Source organism: Anser brachyrhynchus (genome assembly GCF_964034855.1).
Source record: "Anser brachyrhynchus genome assembly, chromosome: 1".
Taxonomy (NCBI): Eukaryota; Metazoa; Chordata; class Aves; order Anseriformes; family Anatidae; genus Anser; species Anser brachyrhynchus.
The window spans coordinates 118,084,577-118,104,055 of record NC_137694.1 but is presented as its reverse complement, the minus strand read 5'-3'; the positions used below and the strand labels follow the sequence as shown (position 1 = coordinate 118,104,055).

The window sequence follows — 19,479 nt, the reverse complement described above, 5'->3', positions numbered from 1 at the left end:
TTCTCATTTGAATGCCACCCCAAAAACTTTAGAGGGCACATCTTACAGAGGTTCTCATGAGTAAAACATGTATTATCATTGTCTGGCTACATTCCTCCTGTATCTACAAAAAAAAGGTGTGATACATTAAGTGATGGTTGATGTATGCTGGGTCAGTGCTCTACTTTCATATTTCTAACATACTTCGTGCTGTCCTGTAACATTTGCTTTCTAACGTTGTCAAGTTTTCACTTACTGCTTAGTTTATTTTATTCAACATTTATAACCTTAAGTATTTTGCTTCTAATTTTTCCTGTTTTGTAGAGAATCCTTTTGGGCTGGAAATCCTGTCAGTACCATAGACGAGTTGTCCCAGAACCTTTCTGCCTCTGCACCACAATCTGCAGAACTCCTTTGTTTGAAAATATTTTCTCTCCTCCTGTGTGACAGACTGTACAACAGTGGTGAGACACTCCAGCCACCTGTATCATAGCAGGGGACAAACTTCATCACAGAATCATAGTATGGCTTGAGTTGGAAGTGACCTTAATGATCATCTAATTATACCCCGCTGCCATGGTGAGGAACACCTCCCATGAGACCAGGCTGCCCAAAGCCCCATCCAGCCTGGCCTTGAGCACCTCCAGGGATGGGGCATCCACAGCTTCTCTGGACAACCCGTGCCAGTGCCTCACCACTCCAACTTCATCAAAGGGAAGTAATAAAACCCTCATATAGAGGGCTTAGCTCCTTGTGCCAGGCTTCAGTGAAACACGAGGCAGGAGAGCTCCAGGGCCAAGTATGGTGCTATATCCCAGATGATGGCCCCAGTAACTCTTGTTGGCTCTGTTCCTCTCACCAAGGAGCCAGGCTGCCCAGCAGCCTTCACAGCAGCCCTACTGTCAGTCACATGAGAGATCCGCAGCATGGGAGCTCCATTTGGAGTGTTTGGAAATAGAGTGTAACTCCCAAAATAATGTTTAGCCAGGTGTTGCTTAATATAAGTTTCTAAGGAGATGAGACCTGTGTGACTGGGCTGACCATCAGCTTACCATCCCATCTGTCTATTCAGTTGTTTCCCCTCCAAAAATGTTGCAGCTCTTGGTCAAACTTGAAGCTGTGCTGATGCCTCCAAAGACAGGCTCAAGTACACCAAGGTTACTGAAGTTTGGTGAAAATCAAAGGTTTTTAATACTGCTTGCGCTACGGAGAAGCTCAAGAGCTGTTGATAGTACCGGCCACCCTCCCCTCCTGCAGCCAGAAGAGGCTCCAGTGTACACAGCAGAAAGAGCAGGTGCTTTCAAAATACAAAATTGTAAAAATAGAGATTTTATTTATACAACATTTTTGAAAAAAAAAATCATTTGAAATACCACTTTTCTTCAGATACAAAGATATTTTGCAGGAGCAAGTCCCAGAGTTCCATAGTACAACCCTGCTGTACATGGTCTTTAGTTCAACATTATTTGCAAAAATATCCAAAAGGCTTATTAACAATGAGAGATTGCTGTTCAAAGTACACCCCTCAAAAAAGAAGGAAAAAAAGTATTAACATAAACAAGAGTGTTCATTTGTGTTTTCAACACACAGCTCACCAGAGAACTGGTATTTACTGACAGAATACATTGTCAAATGACTGCTCAGTGAGTATAACAGCAAAGCCAGCTATGTTTAAAACCTACATGAAAGAATTTTAATAAATATTAAGCATACTGAATTTCCATCAGAGCTGGGCCATGCCTTCATACCCCAGATCTAAGCAAAAGGACAGCCAAGCTGATACTACATGGAAGGATAAGGGAGAACAATTCATGCAAGAACCCTCTTTCACAGATCCCTACAACACAATGAAATAAAATAAAATAGAAATAAATAAAATAATACAAAATCCAGACAGGAGTGTAAATCACCAACACAACCTTGTGTGCAAAGATCCCCTAGGTACACACACAGCCTTCCCTTCTCAACCAGCAGCGTCCATTGGCCTCAGACAGTGACAGTGCTGCTAAGCCAAGGGGAGAGGAGCATGGCTGGGTGTGACTTCCCTCATCTGGGTGCTGATACAACCTGAACTAAATCAGCCTACATGCAGTCAGGCCAGCACATAGACGGCTTCACCTTTCTGCTTAACCAAGGCCCTTGGCAGGATTCATCCAGGGGCCAAGCTGTAGCTCAGGAAAGGAAGTATAAAAACCTGGCTGCACCCCAAGGAGAGCACTCCACTGCTCTACTGAGGCCCTTTGTGTGCTGATGTCCTGTTCTGGGCATCTCCTTACTCTAAGCCATGCCAACTAAACATAACATAATCTGAAAAGACAGGGGGCACAAACTATTCAGGGGCATGAGCCACGGTCTCAGAACATCATCACAGGATATTCAGTGCTTCAGCGTGAATGGTGAGCATTGGCATACAGACAAAATACACAGACACAGGGAGAACTGCTTTGAGATGAAATACATAAATCCTACTGAAAATATGTACAACAATACACTGTCATTTATTATTTGTTCAACATGTTCCAAGGAGAAAAATACTCCATAGAAGAAACAGACTGCAACCTCATTGGGACTGCAGCTGAGAGCCATGAAAACAGACAAAGTCTGTTTCTTTCAATTTCTCTAGTACACAGGGTCTCAAGCCACGCCACGGGATCCCTTGGGCTGCTTTCAGTGGACTCCACATTGGGATTCTCAGGAGCAAGGCAAAATGGCGTTATATGATACATGCTTGCTCAGCTGTTTTTGACAGGTGAAACTAGATGAAGCGTTTGTCTCTCCTCCCCCATCTTTTGGTAACATGTTAAGGGTATAAAATTACTGGTTTCCTGTTAAACCACACCTGCATCTAACATGCTATACATTTGTCACATACGGGCATTTATTTCTTCACAGCCCAGGAATTAAGGAACCAGCCTTGAATTCAGAAGCCTCTGGATCAGGTGTCTGTTCTGCCAGAGATTCCTATGGTAAGTCCATATAGCCCAGATCTATCCCTCTTCCTTTCAGACTCAAAACTAAACTGCGTATGCTGAATTGTCCTGGGCTGGCTCATTCTGCTAACTGGAGGTAGAAAGAGGCATCTTCATATGGTAATAAAAATCTCAGGTGAGGTGAATCACCCTTCGCTAAGTGCATAAAGGTCAACACTATGACTCTGGGCTCCGATGTGTAATCAAGTGATGTGCTACAGGTACTAGGATCAGTCAGTTTGCTGTGTCACCTAAATATAAGAGAGTATTGAGCAGTTCAGATTCTCTTTATAGCCAATGGTTAGGAATCATTGCAATATTTATAGTGGATTGTCAGAACGGAAGTTTCTCTGTGCCTCAGTCTCCCACACATTCAACGAGGAAAATTCCCCATTCCATACCCAAGAGCAATGTCAAAAGGCTAATTCAACAGAGGTTGTTAGGAGCTCAGGAATGGACATTGAGAAGGAAAGGGTAGAGTTTTCTTAGGTTAACATAAACCATTAACAAAGACAAAAGGATTTTAAGACAAATATATTAATTCCCCCCCACCCCTCCGTCCAAAATATGTAAGTCAAACTGGTGGCTTATATTACAAGTGCTTGTAGACAAAATTTCCTAGGAGTTCTCTAGGTTCAACTAGGTATTTACCCGATCTTTTCTTCGTCCAAATATAAACTGATATTACCAGAAAAATTACCACTAATGCAATTCCAAGTAAAACTCCAAGGACAATCACTGCCACTTTCCAGGAGGAAGTTTTTTCTGTTGATGACTGAGAAGACAGAGCTGAAAATTTAAAACATATTTCAGGTACGTTAGCTAGAAACAATAAAAAGTAGGCATAAGACAGCATGGAGACCTGAGTGACAGCTGCATTTCACTTTTGGATAGCTGTGAAGTTTTTGAATAATATAAAAATATTTTTGTATATAGCAAAGATTTGTTAACTAGGAAATTTTATGGATGCCTCTCTCTCTGATGGTCCTTGAGCTCTCTTGGTGACATCCATTATCAGCAGATCAGAGGATTTGCTTGGTGGAAAGTGTCTGGAAGGTTCTGGAAGAACTCCAGTTCTCAGTAAAAAGTCTCTTTACAGTGTGAAAAAGGGGTGTGAAATGGAACTGTACATAATGTAACCCTCACAGTCCTCCTTATACGTGCACAAGCAACTTTGTAAAATTAATTGGGACGTAGTCTGCCATCCATACTAACACCTGCATGTCTTACTCCATGATAAAGGCTCCAGATAAAGGCAATGAAAGGCCTGTAACCCATGTAAGCGTACCTCATCACTGTAGTAAAGATGCATGTAGTAATGGTGGAAAGGCACACAGACTAATAGTGCTAGACTAAAAGTGCTAGCCAGCCTGTTACAAAGAGAGTATATTAACTTAGGTAGAAAGAGCAACTGTGTTGTATGAAACCCCCCCAGCTCATAGCAGCTCAAGGTAATAAGTGTTTTACCACTACTTTGAGTATGACAGATACTGTATTTTGGACAAATACCCTTCTGCACACTTTCTACTTTCCCTCTCTGCCTCTCAGCAGCTCTGCAGTACTCTGAGTTGGTAAATACACACTGCCTCTGGTCAGGGGAGCAGGTGCCAATGGTTTTTGAGGGCTGCCCATCAGACAAGAAGAAATCCATACCCAGAGAGCAGTATTGCAGATGCCACTACAGAAGAAACATAGATTCTCCTCATCCCTTCTCCATCAAAAGCCCATCATTTAGGATCCATTTGGATAGCACAAAAATGACTACACACTATGACAAGAAGCTCTCTTAGCCCTCCTTCTACATGATGAGAATCCATCCTTTAAGTCTGGAACTAGGTACATGCATTGGCTCATTAAAATAGCTCTATAAACTACATGATAGCTGGAATATGTTTTCTATGAATGTTTAAATAGGTTATCTGAAATATGTGAATCTCTTAAAAGGAAGAAGTTAATTTATCAGTTTTTATGCAGGGTAGGAGATCTGACTCTAATCCCCAAACCATCACAGAAAAAATGTTTTAACATCACTTACATTGTACAGTTACTTCAACTTGGTCACCAAACTTTCTCTTCAATATTTGACTTAGGTATTCCCGCACAACGTTCACACCAACGGGCTCTTGTTTTTGCAGTAGAGAAATAAAATAAGCAATCACACTCCCAGGTCTGAATCCAACCATCACGATATCAAAGTGGTCATCTTTAAGTTTGATGCGCATTTCTCTAACAATCTGTGTAAATGGAAATTGATATTTGTTCCATTGTGTCAGTCAAATGAGACAGAGCAAGAATTATTGCATACACACATCAGGATATTCACTTTCTGCATTTATCATTCTTTCAGGGCTATCTCTTTGGAATAACAAACAACTGAATAATGATAGTAATTTTTGTCTGTACCACTACAATATTTACAGAAGGAGGATTTGGGAACAATGCAGTCTGTGACTGAAAATATGAAATAAAATTTTGACAGAGAATGGGAAGTTCTTTGTGCTTATAAGAAAAGAATTTTAAACTGCTTCTCATTAAATATTTTAGTTTTGAGTACTAGGAAAGTAATATACTCCTCATCAGACAACACGCTTTGGTCAAGGCTGTCCTTGTTGAGCAAGTGATTCATATGCTGTTTTATCAAGGCGGTATTATCTTTTTCTCCTGTCACAATCTTGATTTAATAATTAATCTAAGTGACCGATGCTACTAATTGAATAAAAAATTCTTAGCACATTTAAAGTGGCAAAGGAGATTACAGGAACTTACTTCTGTTTTGATACTTTCAGACATTGCTTTGTAGTCTTCACTGTCAGAGTCATAAAGTGTATGATTAAATGTCTGGCTTTTTAACAAAGCACTGCAGGCAAATACTTGGTAATCTGAAAAAATATGTATATTAGGTGAATCTTGAGATGTCACTTTATAATTGCTTTATGGACTTTGTTATCTCATGCTATCAGCTTATAATACTAATCAATAGAAACAGAAACTAATCAAATAGAAGGAAAGAAGTATATCATGTCACTGCGTCTAATGTACTGGCTTCTGAACCTTCAGAGTTGAATTCTTTTCCTCTTCAAATTTGTCCGCCATCGCAATCCTCATGACTTCTTAGTCATTTCTATTATAATTTAGGGCACATCCTACTTCCTAATTCAACAGCCATTCTCCCACTGATCTCAGCAGAAGCAAGAACAGGATATTAGATTCTGGAAAACACTGAGTATGTTTCTATCCTCCTGAGTAGGTGGATAAGCCCTAAACCAAAAGAAGTCTTCTTTACATAGAAAAGTCCAGTCTAAAAATAGAGATGGAAGTTGACACTGAAGTTTGATGAAGGCAGCTTCCTTACCAAAGAAGTGTGAACTTCAGATGCTATGTGAATTGAGATAACAAAACAGATGATAAAATACTCATGAAAGATACTATACTGTGAAATGATACCCTATATTTATGAACAAATAAATTTTAAAACTCTGTAAAACTTACTTGAGCATATAACATATTTTAAGTCAGGACAGCCATGATTCTGTGGTAAGCAAAACCCAGTTCTGTTGAAACAGGAAACCGGATCTGTAAAACAAATAACAAAAAAAAAAAAAAAGAGAATTTCCTCTGTGCATGGATGATTGTTGCTAGTAAGAAAATGATGGGTTGAAAAACCCTCTCTTCACTCTACCTAGTCCATCATACCTCCAAAGTGAAACAGGTGAAAGAGATTTAATCATAACCAAGGAATCACTGACATAACAGGCCCTTTGCCCAGTGAGAATTTAGAACTGCAGACTATAAAAATGGAGCATATCAGAAAAGAGGCAGGTGGTGGGTGGGTAGGTGGTAGTTGAGAACTTTATTGAGATAACACTGAGAACTCTAAGTTCTTATGGGGGATAAAGATACATGTTTTGCTATGTGCTTGTACTACTTGGGTAAGCTGCAGATAGAATTTTCAGAAGTAAAAGTCATTTGCAATTTCATTCGAAAACAATATGCACCATGGAGATTCGAAATCCCAGAATGCTTATCTAGATTGGCTAATAAGAATTACTTATAATGGTTCAAAATAGTAGTAAAGGCTGGTACTGCAGTTTTTATATGGTTAGCTCATACTGTGCAACTCTAGCTCCCCTCACAGAACTGTGTAATGTAATCTGTAACTCCACATAAAATTCAGATGACTTGGTGTTTATTGCCAAGATTAATCTTTTCAATTACCTCACAAACATATTTCTAGTGAGGGTTCAGACTGCAAAAGGAAGCAGTTTTGTTGTCGTTTAGAAAATAGGGGAGCTAATAAACGAAAGCTACTGGACTGAAGCACTGAAACAAATTGGATGGAAATTATGTTGACAATTTCTTGGCTCTGTGTTCCTAAAGCTGATGATAGAAGGGAAGTCCATAAGATGGGACCTCACATTTAACTGCTAGAATAATAGCCCTAGAAGGGTTTTGAAAAAAATCAGACAACCTATGAAAGACCTGAAAAAAAAGGTTGCTAGAAAGAGAGTTACATTTAGAGGTCAAGAAATACTGGAAGAAAGTAAGAAATGCAAAAAGTCAAAATCAGATATTTCAAAAGTTATTAGAAGAAATCACGAGAATTTTCTCAGCCACTGATAAAGTATGATAAAGTGCAATATAATTTTATCAAAAGGGGACTGTGCTAAAATAACCTAATAGGTTCCTTTGACAAGCTGGTTAAGATATCTTCCAATCTTTTCCAATACAGTGCCAAGTAATTTTTTTTAGTGGAAAAAATGTGCCTAAAGGAATAGGCTAATGGGAAGATGTAAATGGGTAGCTTTAAAAGAAGAAATCTTGCTCTAAAGGGCTATTACATGTGCTGTTCCTTGAGAATCAGTGCAGGCATATAACTTGCTTTGCATTTCCATTATAGATCTTGCCAGAAAATACAGGAGTTTGCTTATAAAATGTGATGATGGCATAAGATTAGCAGGCATCATTGACACAAAGGAGAATTGAGATACCTTCCAGAAAGAATTGGATGAAGCTAAGAGCAATGGGATGACATTTCCTGAAAGCTGGGATGAAATTCCCTGAAGGTTGGGCATTTGGGGATTAATAATAGAAATGTCTACTCTAACCTGGGATTACAGGCATTGAAAAGGGGTTCAGTGGCTGAGCTGATCACAGCTATGCGTCACCCTCTGATGCATCGCTCAATACAATTCCAGTAGAAATGAGAATGTTAACGATGTGGTAAGCGCACTCGTACAACCTTGTCTGGATTGCTGTGTGTAATCCCAGTCACTCGCATTCAAGAAAGGTGACCTCCATTTCAAAGAAATGAAGAATGATGGGGCCCTCCAAGGGAAAGAAGAACTCTTCTTAGGAAAGGAAACTATAAAAGAACGGCTTGTCTAGCAAACAAAGGTTGAGAGCACTGTCCACAGAAAAGTTTATTAATATGGCAGGGAAGGAGAGCATCATATGGTGAAAGGAAGAGAGAGGAACTATTTAAATTAGAGGACAATGCTGGCATAAAAGCACATTGCTATGGATTTGTCCTGGACTTTTAGGCTGGCAAGTTGGTAGTGTTTTCAGAACATCAGAGCATTACAACCCTGGAACTGCTTGCTATTTGTAATAGTATAGGAAAAATACCCAGTGCATTTCAAGACAACTGATAAATGAGTTGATAAGAAACCTCGATAGTTTTTACCTTATAAATAAATACCTATACTTAACAGACCACTTGTTGCAAACTTTGTTAAGAGACACGTATGGCTCAGCATTGCTCTAAGGGCACTGCACAGCTTTTGTGTGGTCAGAGGCAGGCAGAGGAGTATTTTTCAATTAAAGAAAGTTCCTGTCTGCCTGCAATAATTTTTTTGTAGAGATAGTTTACCCATGATGTGGTAACTATCAGTGCACAGACAGCGGAGAAGGTCCTTCTGAATGCCCTGGAAGCTAAACTGTTGGATCCAGATGATACATACAGTCCCTAAGTGATTCGTAAGAAAGGCAGCGTCATTTGGGAGGCCATATGCATAATATGAAAAGTTTAGCCAAAAGCATTAGATGTAGAGAAAGGATGTAAGCATTCAGAATTGCACACTTCCCAAAAGATGCTTTCCAGGCGTATCTCAAATTTTAAGAAAAAAATACAGCATATATTCTACTTTTTGTGATATAGTAGAGACAAAACTAAACAGTTTGTTTTAATGTCTATATCCTAGGATAAAATTGAAATGATAACAATAGCAATTAAAGACTTCCTGCATTCATAAAAGAATGTGCAATCTAAGCTTTGCATTACCACAATGTTTACTGTTAAATTTGCAACCAAAATATCTTGACTTTTGTACAAAATTATCTGGTTCAACAATACAGCACGGACAGAAATTTTACAGAATAAACACTTAGTCTTGCAAACTCCTGTTTAATCCAAGCAGTTCTGTCCAAGTAATGGGATGAATCAGATAAATAAAGACAACTTACAGGAACAGTAGTCTACGGAATCAAATCCAAATTATACTGTAAAAAGATATTCTGAGAGTATATTCATTAAAAAGAAATGACAGTATGATCAAGGAATTACCTGTTCGGACACTCACTGAAGTCCTGCTATTCTCAGCACAAGATAATACTTTTACAGATATTGTATATACACGACCAGGGAGCAGATGTTTGAATATAGTTTTTGTCTCGTTGGTGGTTCTATTTCTCTCTCGGTTTCCATCCACAAGGGAGATGGTGTACAGAATGCCTCTCTTGCCACCCTCTGTGGTCCAGCTGAATTGTATTGCTTCCCCAGTCACATTCTCAACGTTTATGGACACTGGCACTGCAAAGTGAAAATGTTTCATGCAGCTGAGAGGGACTTCATTTCACTTTTGTAATTCTAAACATTTAATATTTAATCAAAAAAGTACAAATTTAACCAATATAAATTTTTGTTGGTTTTCTGTGGGCTGATTTCAGCTTTTCATCCCATTCTCCTGCAAGAGCAGAAAGAAACAGTTTGCTCTATAGAGATAAATTATATATTAATGTATATTATTTGATGGCTCCAAAGCATAAATGGGTGGCATTCTGCTTGCTTCTAGTCTTTCTCACCATAGCAAGGCAGCTGCTGTGATGAGTGTTCTGAGGTGGACTGCTATTTGACTCATAGTGATGTTTGATATAATCAGGAGGATGGATTCACTAAAAAGCTACCATGAAACCCTAAGTTCGAAGCAGTAGACAGAAATACAACAACTGTGCTTCATAATAACATTACAAAAATCACACATCACAGTGATAAACCACTAGAGGTAGGGGTAGGCATTTTTGACCTTGTAGAACCTCACTGGGTCCGGAATGGTTTTACCAAGATGTAGAAACTTCCTTGGCTAATATTTGTATAATTATATGTTTGCAGTGGTTATCTCAGGCTTCTCTTTCTGAAGTTATATCTGGAAAATTTACTTCACAGCTGATATGACTGATGAAAAAGATTATCATATCTGATTTTAATAACTGATCTCAGAACATTTTTATACTAGTATTCAATATAAAATATTTACTTACTGCAAGCTCCTGATGCAAATGTGGCAGCAAAACTGGAATTAGTTGTGGATCCTGTAAATATACCTGTAGCACTTTTTGGAGGGACTGTAGTCACCTGTTCTGTAAAATAGCAATTTGGAGGCAATGACTAGAATTTCTTTTAGTTTCACCAAGTTTATGTGATTTATTTTCATAAACAACTTTCAAAAAACAAGCCCAGAAAATGTGCTTCCATTGTTTGTCTGAATAGTTAGCTATGGTACCCTTTCTCATATAAAATCCCATCCATCAAAAGCCAGTATAAGGAAACATAATAAACTATTATCCGAGAGAGGGTCAGGAAGGGATAAGAATTATATGCAAATTTTTAAGCTTTTTAAAAATATTATTTATTATTTATATATGATAAAAAATAGTTACGTGAAGGTGGATTCTGCTTTTGTTGACACACTCTCCCTGGAACTTGTGGACTGTTATCTGTGAATCCTTTGTTGCATTGACAGGAATAACTTGCTCCTTCAGCAGTGCAGGTAGCATGTTGCGAACAGTCATTTAATCCTGGCTGACAACTATTCCTTGCTACAGTACAGTTAAATAAAATGGAAAAGGAAGAAAAATTTTTAATCAGCTATGAAAAAGAGATAAACAGAACATTATTTGCAATTGCCGAATCCCACCTAAATCCCATTTCACTGGATGATATCATTAATGAAAGATACACCACTATTTGAATTCGTAGTCTCGCGTGCATTCATACCTTCTATAACAGTCCTTTTAAGATCAGCTTTCAATACTGTACTCATGTTAAGGGACTTCGTAAAAGCATCTGAAATCTCTGTCACTGTTATGTTTTCTCCTACATTCAACACAATGTTGAAGAACACAACCACACTTCCATTCCTGATGCTATTAATTACAATACGCATTTTTCCTTCCACTATTAGTTTTAGGATTTCCATTGGCAGATGTTCTTTTATCTGCAAGGTAAAAAGTTTAAGTTATTATCTTTTTTCTCCTTTAAAACTAAGAATTGTTACAGCAATATGCTGCCTATAATTCATTTATATATATTATATATACATAAATTATATTATTTATATATATCCACCATAGGGTGGGAGTATGTGTAACTGCCAGACAGATTTTCATTTAAGTCAGGGCTTCAGAGGACAACAACAATATAAATGAGATGTAAGGCCTCGATAAGTACTGCTTTGTTTCTAATCATCATACCTTCTTTCACAACCACACTTAAGATTATTCATACCTGGACCCTCGTGACTGTTGACATGAAAAAGAGCCCAACAGAAAATAAATTTGGAGTTAAAATTCCTAAGGAAAATACCTGCATAATGAAGCGAGTTTTGAAGTCCTTAAATGCTTTACTTGATTTGTTCTCATATTCAGGTATGAAATCTTCATTAGTAATCCTAGTGGTTCCATTTAAGACTTTAGCAGCTGTGGAGATATTAAAAACAGAATAACCAGCCAAAGTATAGGTTCTGTTTAAAAAGGTTTCCTCAGATAAACACCTCTAAGGAAAAGTGCAAACCAGAGGTGTATGTGGACAGGTTAATTCCCTGCACCCCAGCTGGCCAAAGCATAACTCTTAAACACTTTTTGCCACTCACTGACCACTGTATTCCTCACCTTTTATTCGATGTGTCTCTGAGAGAAGAGGACAAGAAGACATTATGAGAAGGGATGGTCCACCATACCCTTGGGCTATGTGCCTCACAGCAAGGCAGCTTTGAATAAAATGCGAGAGGCATCCCTTTGACCTGCACCCCATTGACTCTGCACCTTCCAAGATGTTGATTCATGTACCAGACAGTTAATCCTGGAATCACGAATCATGCTGTCCCATGGGAGGACAGAGCAAGACTCCAGGTATTTCAGCTGGGAACCTAACTGCACTGGCAGATCTTACTGAAAGCATTTGCCATAGAGCTGCTGCTCACAAGAAGAAGCTGAGAAGTGGGAAGTAGGAGCTGCAGGACTCCAGGATTTCCTAGGCTACATGGCTACAGGACAAATGTGTGTTTGAACCTGTTGTCTACCACGTAACCAGGAACTCAAAAGGGGGCAAAACTTGCATGTGAAGATACAAGAGCAGGGCAGGCTTGTTGAGAAGGGAGCTGTGAGAGACAGACATGTTGAACAGTGTTTCTAATTCAGCGATGTTTTGAATATGGCAGAAAGATAAAGGAAGATTTGGATCTTAGCTCCATTGAAAATCTGAAGATTGGTTTTTAGTGTCTGAAAGTTTGGCCTTCCTCTTCCTATTCGTTTCAGTTTATAGCTTATTCATGTCCAGGAAGGTGCACAATGGAAAAGGTCTTCACTGTCGGGCCATGTGTATGTCAGTCTACTAATGAAAAAAAAGGAAAAGATCCTGATAAAATACCTGTCCGAACTGTCATCGAGGTACTGATATTCATAGAGCAAGTTAAAACATCCACAGATATTCTGTATTCGTAATCAGAAAGCAGGTTTCCAAATGCAATGCTGGTTTCATTTATGTTCCTGTTCTCCATCTCTCTGGACCCCTCCCACAGACGCACGCGATAAGGACTGTCTCTTGTGCCACCTTGAGGTTTCCAGCTGAACTGTATCGTTGTGCTTGTCACATTCTCCAGCCGTATGGAGAGAGTGACTGGAGCTAAAAAGGAAAAAGGAAATCACTGTAAGACATGTTCTTATAGTATGTGTGTTCCTAGGAATGAAGTATTACTGCAAAACTCGTTGTCTACGGAAAAAAAAAAAAAAGCACGAAAAAATGCTTTTATAAAGGTATGAAAAACCAAGTTCTTCATCATACACATGCATATGCCATCACGAATACTATGACAGCACTATGAAAACAAATTAGGGTAGGATTAACCCAATAGCTTTGTTTTCAAACAAGAAGATTATTTTCCAATAAAGATTAAAACCAAATAAAACACAAAATACCATGTCTTTTTTATTTCTGAAGGAAAAAAGCTCAGTTATTCTCCAAATTTCATTCCATGATAACCTTTCCATCGATTAAAAGCAAAAAGAGATTAATTATGGCATACTATATGAAGCAGAAAGGTAAACATTGGGCAAACAATAAATAAAAACTAGAACAATATTCCCGGGGGGGGGGGGGGAACAACAACAACCAAGAAAAAAGAGCTGTGAAAGGACAAAAACATTGTTGACAAATTCCAACAAGAAAGGGATTTCAGATACAGTACACTACAATAAAAAGAGAACTGAAGTAAACTGAAGGAAGAACTTGAGTACTATGTAACACTAATTTAAAGATGCAATAAATCTAAGGAATATGTTATAAATGAAATAAAAATAAAAAACTGAATGCAGTAGTAAACAAGAAATTTAAATGAGGATTGGAGAATAAACAAGTTGCAGTTATATATTAAAATATACTTCATAATAAGGGAAAAATGAAATTAAAAAATAAAATTAAAAAACATGCAATTAAAAAAAATATATACAAAAAATATAATTAAATTAAAATATCCTAACAATAGATTAAAAAATTTACAGTTACAACGAGAAATACTCACTACATGATCCAGACAAAGGTGGATGAACAGATGCAGGTAGACTAAATTTAGCCTTATAGATAGTAGTCCGCATGCTCCCTTCTCCAACTGCAACCGTGACAACGGAAGCAGCTGAAACAGATGTAGGACCAAGGGAAAAGGAAGTCTTGTCACGTGCATCAGACGTGGTGCCGCTCACTAGGCCCATGGTCGAACTTTCGCCTAAGCCAGTACGAGTCGTGAAAGGGCTAGGAGCAGAGGCCACAGCTCTAGAAGGCAACGGGCTGGCCGTAGAAGAAGACGTGGACGCAAAATGTGGTGTGGAATGCTCCTGGTTGAAGACAGTCGTGGTGAGCACCGTCACAGTGCCCCGCTCAGTGGTCGTAGTGCCATCAGTGGACCCGGGAACAGCAGATGTGAGGACCGTGGATGGCCGGGCCGTTGCTGACAAGCTCGGCTCAGTGCTACCACTGCTGATCCTAGGCCCGCTGCTGAACGGTGCAGCTGAGGAGCCAGCAAGGGAAGGAGAGTCACTGCCTGCTGTCGATCTGGCTGTCACGGAAACAGAGCTGGCACTGCCACTCGATGTGTCTACGCTGGTTGCACTAGAGTCGAGACTCATGGATGTGTAGGCAGCGCTGGTGGCCTCACTCCCGACAGACACCCCAAGGGAGCTCCCTGACCTAGATGGCACAGTGGGCGCCGTCTGCGTCCTCTCTTCTCCGGCTTCCGTAGTTACCACGGAAGCAGCTGACAAAGATGTGGGAAGGAGGGAAATGGAAGTCTCGTCACGTGCGTCAGACGTAGTGCCGCTCACCAGGCCCATGGTGGGACTTTCACCTAAGCCAGTACGACTCGTGGAAGGGCTACCAGCAGAGGCCACAGCTCTAGAAGGCAACGGGCTGGCCGTGGAAGAAGACGTGGACACAAAATGTGGTGTGGAATGCTCCTGGTTGAAGACAGTCGTGGTGAGCACCGTCACAGTGTCCCGCCCAGCACTCATGGTGCCAGCAGTGGACCAGGGAACCGGGGACGGGAGGCCTGTGGATGGCTGGGACGTGGCTGACAAGCTCGGCTCAGCGCTACTGCTGCTGCTGCTTGACCCGCTGCTGAACGGTGCAGCTGAGGTGCCAGCAAGGGAAGGTGAGTCACTGCCTCCTGCCATGCTGGACATCGGAGAAGTGGACCTCGCACTGCCAGTCACTGTGACCATGCTGGTCGCATTGTTGTCCCGACTCATGGATGTGTAGGCAGTGCTGGTGGCCTGACTTACACCAGACACCCTGAGGGAGCTCCCTGTCCTGGATGGCACAGTGGGCGCCGTCTGCGTCCTCTCTTCTCCGGCTGCCGTAGTTACCACGGAAGCAACTGACAATGATGTTGGAGGGAGTGAAATGGAAGTCTCGTCACGTGCGTCAGATGTGGTGCCGCTCACCAGGCCCATGGTGGCACTTTCACCTAAGCCAGTACGACTCGTGGAAGGGCTACCAGCAGAGGCCACAGCTCTAGAAGGCAACGGGCTGGCCATGGAAGATGACGTGGACACAAAATTTGGTGTGGCCTGCTCCTGGTTGAGGTTGGTCGTGGTGAGAACCGTCACAGTGCCCCGCTCAGTGGTCGTAGTGCCATCAGTGGACCCGGGAACAGCAGATGTGAGGACCGTGGATGGCTGGGCCGTTGCTGACAAGCTCGGCTCAGTGTTACCACTGCTGATCCTTGGCCCGCTGCTGAACGGTGCAGCTGAGGAGCCAGCAAGGGAAGGAGAGTCACTGCCTGCTGTCGATCTGGCTGTCACGGAAACAGAGTTGGCACTGCCACTCACTGTACCTACGCTGGTTGCACTAGAGTCAAGACTCATGGATGTGTAGGCAGCGCTGGTGGCCTCACTCCCGACAGACACCCCAAGGGAGCTCCCTGACCTAGATGGCACAGTGGGCGCCGTCTGCGTCCTCTCTTCTCCGGCTACCGTAGTTACCACGGAAGCAGCTGACAAAGATGTGGGAAGGAGGGCAATGGAAGTCTCGTCACGTGCGTCAGACGTAGTGCCGCTCACCTGGGCCATGGTGGGACTTTCGCCTAAGCCAGAATGAGTCGTGGAAGGGCTAGGAGCAGAGGCCACAGCTCTAGAAGGCAACGGGCTGGCCATGGAAGAAGACGTGGACACAAAATGTGGTGTGGAATGCTCCTGGTTGAAGACAGTCGTGGTGAGCACCGTCACAGTGCCCCGCTCAGTGGTCGTAGTGCCATCCGTGGACCCAGGAACAGAGTTGAGGATCGTGGATGGCCGGGCCGTTGCTGACAAGCTCGGCTCAGTGCTACCACTGCTGATCCTTGGCCCGCTGCTGAACGGTGCAGCTGAGGAGCCAGCAAGGGAAGGAGAGTCACTGCCTGCTGTCGATCTGGCTGTCACGGAAACAGAGCTGGCACTGCCACTCGATGTGTCTACGCTGGTTGCACTAGAGTCGAGACTCATGGATGTGTAGGCAGCGCTGGTGGCCTCACTCCCGACAGACACCCCAAGGGAGCTCCCTGACCTAGATGGCACAGTGGGCGCCGTCTGCGTCCTCTCTTCTCCGGCTGCCGTAGTTACCACGGAAGCAGCTGACAAAGATGTGGGAAGGAGGGCAATGGAAGTCTCGTCACGTGCGTCAGATGTGGTGCCGCTCACCAGGCCCATGGTGGCACTTTCACCTAAGCCAGTACGACTCGTGGAAGGGCTACCAGCAGAGGCCACAGCTCTAGAAGGCAACGGGCTGGCCATGGAAGAAGACGTGGACACAAAATGTGGTGTGGAATGCTCCTGGTTGAAGACAGTCGTGGTGAGCACCGTCACAGTGTCCCGCCCAGCACTCATGGTGCCAGCAGTGGACCAGGGAACCGGGGACGGGAGGCCTGTGGATGGCTGGGACGTGGCTGACAAGCTCGGCTCAGCGCTACTGCTGCTGCTGCTTGACCCGCTGCTGAACGGTGCAGCTGAGGTGCCAGCAAGGGAAGGTGAGTCACTGCCTCCTGCCATGCTGGACATCGGAGAAGTGGACCTCGCACTGCCAGTCACTGTGACCATGCTGGTCGCATTGTTGTCCCGACTCATGGATGTGTAGCCAACAGTGGTGGCCTGACTTACACCAGACACCCTGAGGGAGCTCCCTGTCCTGGATGGCACAGTGGGCGCCGTCTGCGTCCTCTCTTCTCCGGCTGCCGTAGTTACCACGGAAGCAGCTGACAAAGATGTGGGAAGGAGGGCAATGGAAGTCTCGTCACGTGCGTCAGACGTAGTGCCGCTCACCTGGGCCATGGTGGGACTTTCGCCTAAGCCAGAACGAGTCGTGGAAGGGCTAGGAGCAGAGGCCACAGCTCTAGAAGGCAACGGGCTGGCCATGGAAGAAGACGTGGACACAAAATGTGGTGTGGAATGCTCCTGGTTGAAGACAGTCGTGGTGAGCACCGTCACAGTGCCCCGCTCAGTGGTCGTAGTGCCATCCGTGGACCCAGGAACAGGGTTGAGGATCGTGGATGGCCGGGCCGTTGCTGACAAGCTCGGCTCAGTGCTACCACTGCTGATCCTTGGCCCGCTGCTGAACGGTGCAGCTGAGGAGCCAGCAAGGGAAGGAGAGTCACTGCCTGCTGTCGATCTGGCTGTCACGGAAACAGAGCTGGCACTGCCACTCGATGTGTCTACGCTGGTTGCACTAGAGTCGAGACTCATGGATGTGTAGGCAGCGCTGGTGGCCTCACTCCCGACAGACACCCCAAGGGAGCTCCCTGACCTAGATGGCACAGTGGGCGCCGTCTGCGTCCTCTCTTCTCCGGCTTCCGTAGTTACCACGGAAGCAGCTGACAAAGATGTGGGAAGGAGGGCAATGGAAGTCTCGTCACGTGCGTCAGACGTAGTGCCGCTCACCTGGGCCATGGTGGGACTTTCGCCTAAGCCAGAACGAGTCGTGGAAGGGCTACCAGCAGAGGCCACAGCTCTAGAAGGCAACGGGCTGGCCGTGGAAGAAGACGTGGACACAAAATGTGGTGTGGAATGCTCCTGGTTGAAGACAGTCGTGGTGAGCACCGTCACAGTGCCCCGCTCAGTGGTCGTAGTGCCATCCGTGGACCCAGGAACAGAGTTGAGGATCGTGGATGGCCGGGCCGTTGCTGACAAGCTCGGCTCAGTGCTACCACTGCTGATCCTTGGCCCGCTGCTGAACGGTGCAGCTGAGGAGCCAGCAAGGGAAGGAGAGTCACTGCCTGCTGTTGATATGGCTGTCATGGAAACAGAGTTGGCACTGCCACTCACTGTACCTACGCTGGTTGCACTAGAGTCAAGACTCATGGATGTGTAGGCAGCGCTGGTGGCCTCACTCCCGACAGACACCCCAAGGGAGCTCCCTGACCTAGATGGCACAGTGGGCGCCGTCTGCGTCCTCTCTTCTCCGGCTGCCGTAGTTACCACGGAAGCAGCTGACAAAGATGTGGGAAGGAGGGAAATGGAAGTCTCGTCACGTGCGTCAGATGTGGTGCCGCTCACCAGGCCCATGGTGGCACTTTCACCTAAGCCAGTACGACTCGTGGAAGGGCTACCAGCAGAGGCCACAGCTCTAGAAGGCAACGGGCTGGCCGTGGAAGAAGACGTGGACACAAAATGTGGTGTGGAATGCTCCTGGTTGAAGACAGTCGTGGTGAGCACCGTCACAGTGTCCCGCCCAGCACTCATGGTGCCAGCAGTGGACCAGGGAACCGGGGACGGGAGGCCTGTGGATGGCTGGGACGTGGCTGACAAGCTCGGCTCAGCGCTACTGCTGCTGCTGCTTGACCCGCTGCTGAACGGTGCAGCTGAGGTGCCAGCAAGGGAAGGTGAGTCACTGCCTCCTGCCATGCTGGACATCGGAGAAGTGGACCTCGCACTGCCAGTCACTGTGACCATGCTGGTCGCATTGTTGTCCCGACTAATGGATGTGTAGCCAACAGTGGTGGCCTGACTTACACCAGACACCCTGAGGGAGCTCCCTGTCCTGGATGGCACAGTGGGCGCCGTCTGCGTCCTCTCTTCTCCGGCTGCCGTAGTTACCACGGAAGCAACTGACAAAGATGTTGGAGGGAGTGAAATGGAAGTCTCGTCACGTGCGTCAGATGTGGTGCCGCTCACCAGGCCCATGGTGGCACTTTCACCTAAGCCAGTACGACTCGTGGAAGGGCTACCAGCAGAGGCCACAGCTCTAGAAGGCAACGGGCTGGCCATGGAAGATGACGTGGACACAAAATTTGGTGTGGCCTGCTCCTGGTTGAGGTTGGTCGTGGTGAGAACCGTCACAGTGCCCCGCTCAGTGGTCGTAGTGCCATCAGTGGACCCGGGAACAGCAGATGTGAGGACCGTGGATGGCTGGGCCGTTGCTGACAAGCTCGGCTCAGTGTTACCACTGCTGATCCTTGGCCCGCTGCTGAACGGTGCAGCTGAGGAGCCAGCAAGGGAAGGAGAGTCACTGCCTGCTGTC

At 44.1% G+C, this 19,479-nt stretch overlaps 1 protein-coding gene across 2 annotated transcripts in view; it reads right to left on the bottom strand.

The window, feature by feature from the left end:
• Nucleotides 1-1,051: 1,051 nt before the first annotated feature.
• Nucleotides 1,052-19,479, bottom strand: part of LOC308198906 (uncharacterized protein) — a 35,807-nt gene continuing 17,379 nt past the window's right edge. Inside the window, exons 1-11 of one of the 2 annotated variants that reach the window (XM_080602141.1) lie at nucleotides 14,021-14,350; nucleotides 12,871-13,125; nucleotides 11,809-11,921; nucleotides 11,221-11,440; nucleotides 10,884-11,042; nucleotides 10,485-10,583; nucleotides 9,511-9,756; nucleotides 6,438-6,521; nucleotides 5,715-5,827; nucleotides 4,984-5,182; nucleotides 1,052-3,737 (exon numbers count right to left, since the gene is read on the bottom strand). In XM_080602141.1, coding sequence (XP_080458267.1) covers nucleotides 3,541-3,737; nucleotides 4,984-5,182; nucleotides 5,715-5,827; nucleotides 6,438-6,521; nucleotides 9,511-9,756; nucleotides 10,485-10,583; nucleotides 10,884-11,042; nucleotides 11,221-11,440; nucleotides 11,809-11,921; nucleotides 12,871-13,125; nucleotides 14,021-14,207 — 1,872 coding nt within the window. In that variant the 5' untranslated portion in view covers nucleotides 14,208-14,350 and the 3' untranslated portion in view covers nucleotides 1,052-3,540. Of the gene's footprint in view, nucleotides 3,738-4,983; nucleotides 5,183-5,714; nucleotides 5,828-6,437; nucleotides 6,522-9,510; nucleotides 9,757-10,484; nucleotides 10,584-10,883; nucleotides 11,043-11,220; nucleotides 11,441-11,808; nucleotides 11,922-12,870; nucleotides 13,126-14,020; nucleotides 14,351-19,479 lie in introns of those variants that run through there. The other variant, XM_080602142.1, reaches the window with a different exon arrangement.